The 5,633-nt window shown below is 43.9% G+C and overlaps 1 protein-coding gene across 1 annotated transcript; it reads left to right on the top strand.

Moving 5' to 3' along the window:
- Positions 1-677: 677 nt before the first annotated feature.
- Positions 678-5,396, top strand: LOC138883991 (uncharacterized). Its single transcript, XM_070164722.1, has 5 exons — positions 678-995; positions 1,109-1,290; positions 2,352-2,654; positions 3,579-3,976; positions 5,263-5,396. Exons 1-5 carry the CDS (start codon positions 678-680, stop codon positions 5,394-5,396), a joined length of 1,335 nt encoding a protein of 444 aa, XP_070020823.1.
- The last annotated feature ends 237 nt before the right edge of the window (positions 5,397-5,633 follow it).

Raw genomic sequence — 5,633 nt, 5'->3', positions numbered from 1 at the left:
TATGGCGCCTTACCAAAGGCTACAGGGATATAACAATCAAAATCAACATCAGGGTTATCATCCTCCTCAGCAGCAACATGGTAGAAGATAGGACAATGGGTTTGCTAGACTTGAGGCAATGATGCAGCAGGTTATTGGGTCAGATTTCGATGTCTTTGAATAATCGTCCTCATAAGACATTGCCTGCAGACACTCAAATAAATCCAAAAGATTAAGGCCCAAAGTAGCTGATGGTAGTGAGTCTACATAATGGTAGAGATTTAGACTTGGAGCAAGATAGGGCTCGAGAAAGTAGACAAGCTGAGACACTTGTACCAGAGCCCATTGAGCTAGATGATGCAACAAAACTAACAAAGGTGACAATACAAACTACCCAGGAAGAAACCAACACACAGATTGGGGCTGAGAAAGAAGCTGAGACAACCCAGGAACCAGTAGTTGAGGTGGTGTCTGACAAAGAAAATACCCAAATCATTAGGAAGAAGAGACCTCCAACACCATTCCCACAGAGGGTGGCCAAGTACCAAAAAGAGGAACAATACAAGAAATTCTTGGAGATGCTGAAATAAATCCAGGTAAATATTCCATTGATTGATGCGTTGAAGGAGATGCCTAGTTATGCAAAAATGATGAAGGACTTGATGTCCCAAAAATTTAATTTCCAAGACTTGGCCACAATGACTCTTACTCAGACCTGCAGTGCTGTGATGACTAGACCAGTTGTTGAGAAGCTGATTGACCTAGGGAGTTTCACAATTCCCTACACCATTGGTAACTTTGATTTTGCCAAAGCACTTTGTAATTTGGGGGATAGCATAAATCTTATGCCCCTGGTGATCTATAAGAGGTTACGGATTGGAAGAGCTAGAACCACTTCTATGTTATTGCAGTTGGCTGACAGAACCATGAAAAGACCCTCTGGTATCTTGGACGACGTGTTGATTCAGGTAGGGAAATTTGTGTTCCCTGCAGATTTTGTGATTCTAGATTGCAAGGTGGATGAAGATATTCCCATAATTTTGGGAAGGCCGTTCTTGGCCACAGGGAGAGCTCTCATTGATTGTGAAACTGGGGAACTCAAGATGAGGATATAACATTCAATGTGCAGAAATCTATGAGACGTGGGGAAGAATTGGCAGAATGGGTACTGGCTTTAGAGGACAGAGGGTTCTGGGATAGAACACTTGAATTCGAGCCCCTGCACCTAGAAAACAGAGAAACTCCTCCAGTCAAGCCATCCATAGAAGAACCACCAAAGCTGGAGTTGAAGCCACTGTCTGCCCATCTCAGGTATGAGTTCCTTGGACATAAATCCACATTACCTGTTATTATCTGATCAAGTTTGTTAGATGTGCAGGCACAACAACTTTTGCAGGTACTCAAGGAGTGCAAGACTGTCATTGGGTGGACCATGGCAGACATTAAGGGGATCAACCCGACATATTATATGCACAAAATTCTACTAGAAGAGGGGCACAAACCTTCTAGGGAGCACCAAAGAAGGCTAGACCCAAACATGAAGTAAGTGATGAAGAAAGAGGTGATTAAGTGGTTGGATGCGAGAATCATTTTCCCTATCTCTGACAACAACTGGGTTAGCTCGGTGCAATGTGTTCCTAAGAAAGGTGGTATAACAGTGGTCAAAAATGATAACAATGAGTTGATCTCGACAAGAACCGCCATCGACTAGAAAATTTGTATGGATTATAGGAAATTAAACCTGGCCACCCAGAAAGACCACTTCCCACTTCCTTTCATTGATCAGATGCTTGACAGATTGGTAGGGAGGTCCCATTTCTGTTTTCTGGATGGGTACTCAGGGTATAATCAAATCTCCATTGCACTAGAGGATAGAGAGAAAACCTCATTCACATGCCCATATGGCATTTATGCTTTTCGGAGGATGCCCTTTGTCCTATGCAATGCACCCACCACATTTTAAAGGTTCATGATGGCCATATTCACTGACATGGTCGAAGACATAATGGAGGTATTCATGGATGATTTCTCAGTGGTGGGAAACTCATTCGACGAGTGCCTTATAAATCTGACCTGAGTGTTGAAACGATGTATTGAGACTAACCTAGTACTTAATTGGGAGAAGTGTCATTTCATGGTACAAGAGGGCATAGTTTTGGGACACCGGGTATCAAGCAAGGGAATCGAGGTGGATCGTGCTAAAGTTGACATGATAGAAAAGTTGCCACCCCCACTTCAGTCAAGGCAATCAGGAGCTTCCTCGGACATGCCGGGTTCTACCGGAGATTCATAAAAGACTTCTAAAAAATTGCCAACCCCCTCTGTAAGTTCTTAGAAAAAGATCACCCTTTTGTGTTTTCTGATGATTGCAGGGTAGCATTCGAGGAGTTGAAAAAGAGGCTAGTCACAACACCCATCATTGTTGCCTCCGACCGGGAGCAACCATTTGAACTCATGTGTGACGCTAGTGACTATGCAGTAGGGGCAGTGCTGGGACAGCGGAAAGACAAGCTAATGCACCCAATCTACTATGCCAGTAGAACGTTGAGTGGAGCCCAGCTGAACTACACTGTGACTGAAAAGGAGATGCTGACTGTGGTGTTCGCATTGGACAAGTTCAAATCATACCTGATTGGCTCTAAGGTAATTGTATATACTGATAATGCAGCTCTCAGGTACTTGATTGAGAAGAAGGAGTCCAAACCACGCCTGATTTGTTGGGTGTTGTTACTGCAAGAGTTCAACCTTGAGATTCGTGACCGTAAGGGCACAGAAAACCAAGTCACTGATCATCTATCATGACTTGAAGGAGTTGAAAACTCAGTTGAGGTTGAGGATATTCTGGAAACCTTTCCAGACAAGTAGCTACTCGCTACAAGCCTTGAGGAAGTGCCATGGTATGCAGACTTTGCAAATTACCTGGCAAGTAGTATAGTTCCCTATGACCTTTCCTTTGTGCAAAAGAAAATGTTTTATCATGACTGCCGCATGTATTACTGGGATGAACCTTATCTGTTTCGAATATGTGTTGACAATATGATCAGGGGGTGTGTCCCCAAAATAGAACAATCTTCTGTTTTGTAGGCATGTCATGCATCGGCGTATAGCGGGCATTTTGGAGGAGTCAGGACGGTAGAAAAAGTGCTAGAAGCCGAGTTCTACTAGCCAATAGTGTTTAAGGATGCACATCAATGGGTGAAGGGCTGTAATGAATGTCAGCAAATCGGGAACATTTCCCATCGCCATGAGATGCCCATGAACCCAATTCAAGAGGTTTAAGTGTTCGATGTTTGGGGTATAGACTTCATGGGCCCCTTCGTTAGCTCCTTTGGCAATAAGTACATACTTGTTGCTGTAGATTACGTGTCCAAATGAGTGGAAACTATAACACTTCCCACCAATGATGGAAGAGTGGTGGTGGTGTTTTTGAAGAAGAGTATATTCACCCGTTTTGGGACCCTGAGAGCTATTATTAGTGACAAAGGCACTCACTTCTACAATCGAGCCTTCAAGAAATTGTTAGCAAAGTACGATGTACGCCACAAGGTGGCAACCCCATATCATCTTTAGACCAGTGGACAGGTCGAAGTGTCTAATAGAGAGATAAAGAGTGTACTGACCAAGACTGTGAATGCCACAAGAACTGATTGGGCGAAAAAGCTGGATGATGCACTCTGGGCCTACAGAACTGCTTTTAAAACACTAATTGGTATGTCACCATACAAGCTGGTGTTTAGGAAGGCCTGTCACTTGCTAGTGGAATTAGAACATCGAGCTTGGTGGGCAATGAAACAGTTAAACCTGGACATTGAGGCTGTGGGCACAACTAGAGTCACAAAATTGCATGAGCTCGACGAGTTTCGATATATTGCTTTCGAGAGCGTGAGGCTGTATAAGGAGAGAATGAAGAGGTTGCACGAGAAGAACATTGTTGAGCGAAATTTCAATCCCGGAGACATGGTATTGCTTTATAACTCAAGATTAAGGCTACTTCCGGGTAAACTCAAGTCGCGATGGTCTGGACCATTTCGAGTGGTCGAAGTATTCCCCTCAGGTGCCGTAGATATTACCCTAGACAAAGACTCTCATATATTTAGAGTCAATGGGCAGAGATTGAAACTATATATGGGCATGAATGAACCAAAGGAAGTGTCAGAGATCTACCTGACTGAACCTCAGAGGTTGAGTGAGCCTTAAATGTGCCTATCTGCGTCGTGCCACGACGTTAAATTAGGCGCTGCATGGGAGGCAACCCATTGATTTGTTGTAATCGTCGTGCCACGACATTACATAAGGCGCTGGTTGGGAGGCAATCCAATGATAGTTAGTAGTTGTTAATTTTGAGTTTGGGAAGTACTAACCAATGCAGGTGAGCTTGGGCATGTGATAAGTCCATCGGACGCGGAAAGAACAGGTGAAAAAATGAAAAGAATTTTGTGCCCAAGAGCGCGCCCGCGCTACCCACCGCGCTATAGGCCGCGCATATGGGCAAATATTCTGCCTCAGCTCTCAAACACTAGCGCGACCGCGCTATGACCACGCTTGTGACCGCGCTAGTGGCCGTGCATATGGCCAAGTACACTGTCTGCACTAGCGCGGCCGCGCTCGTACCGCGCTACGACCGCGCTAGTCCCGCCCACCTGACGCGTTATTTTTAAACTTAATAATAGTTTTTTTATTTTTTTCCTTTATTGTGTATGTTAAATCTGTTAATTTATTTCCCCTAACTATCCCTCTATCTAATTACCCCCCTCTCTTCACTCCCAAAATTCCCAAACGCTGAAAATTCTCACCCTAACCCCCTTCTTCTTCAAATTCCATCTTCTTCAACTTCCCTCTTCTTCAAATTCCCAACCCAACTTCCCCAAGTTTCAACCCAACTTCCCCTACTCTTCTTCACTTCTCCCCACATTCTCTCACTACAGGTATGATTTCTTTTTGCCATTTTTTTTTTTTACAGATTTTTGTTTTTATTTTTTTTAATTATGTAGTAGCTTTTTATTTTCTTTTCTTAGTAGAAATTTGTAGCGTATGTTGTAGTGATTGTGGGTGGTAAGGTTGGTGGAGTTGTAGCTTAACTTAGTGGGTGATTTTGGGGACATTGTGGTGGTATTGGGTTACAACATACTTGAATTGAGGTGTGGGTATATAATGTCCACAAGGTGTTTGTTTAAATGTCACAGTGAGTGTAAATGAGTAATTATGACCAATTGTGCGCGTAAAGTCTGAGTAACCGCATTGAGTCACATTTTTTGGGCTGTGCTAATATTATTCCTTTTCCAGGTACTATGGCTCCATCTAGGAAACGCCACACCATATGTGCCTCTTCCAGCAGTCAAGCTGGATCGTCCAGGGCGCGCGGGTCAGCTTCTGCTCGTCCCTTTGATAGTAGTAGGTTCGTCTCTGCCAAGGCCTAGGACCCCTTTGCGAATAAGGCCCCTAAGAAACCGATACTAGAAAGGGGCATAGATATAGGGTCAGTCCAGCTGGGTTGCCCTCACTTGTATCATGATCTGGTAAGGTGGGGGCTACAAATATTCATTGATGAGCCGTACAAGGGAAATGTGATGGTTGTCCGTGAGTTTTATGCCAATGTAAAAGAACATGTGAATGGCGTAGTAACTGTGCGTACATACGGAGGATGTACCAGTTTC

This window comes from Nicotiana sylvestris, chromosome 12, assembly GCF_000393655.2.
Source record: "Nicotiana sylvestris chromosome 12, ASM39365v2, whole genome shotgun sequence".
In the NCBI taxonomy this organism is placed as follows: Eukaryota; Viridiplantae; Streptophyta; class Magnoliopsida; order Solanales; family Solanaceae; genus Nicotiana; species Nicotiana sylvestris.
The sequence above is the reverse complement of the archived record's forward strand: the minus strand, read 5'-3'. Positions and strand labels throughout refer to the sequence as shown.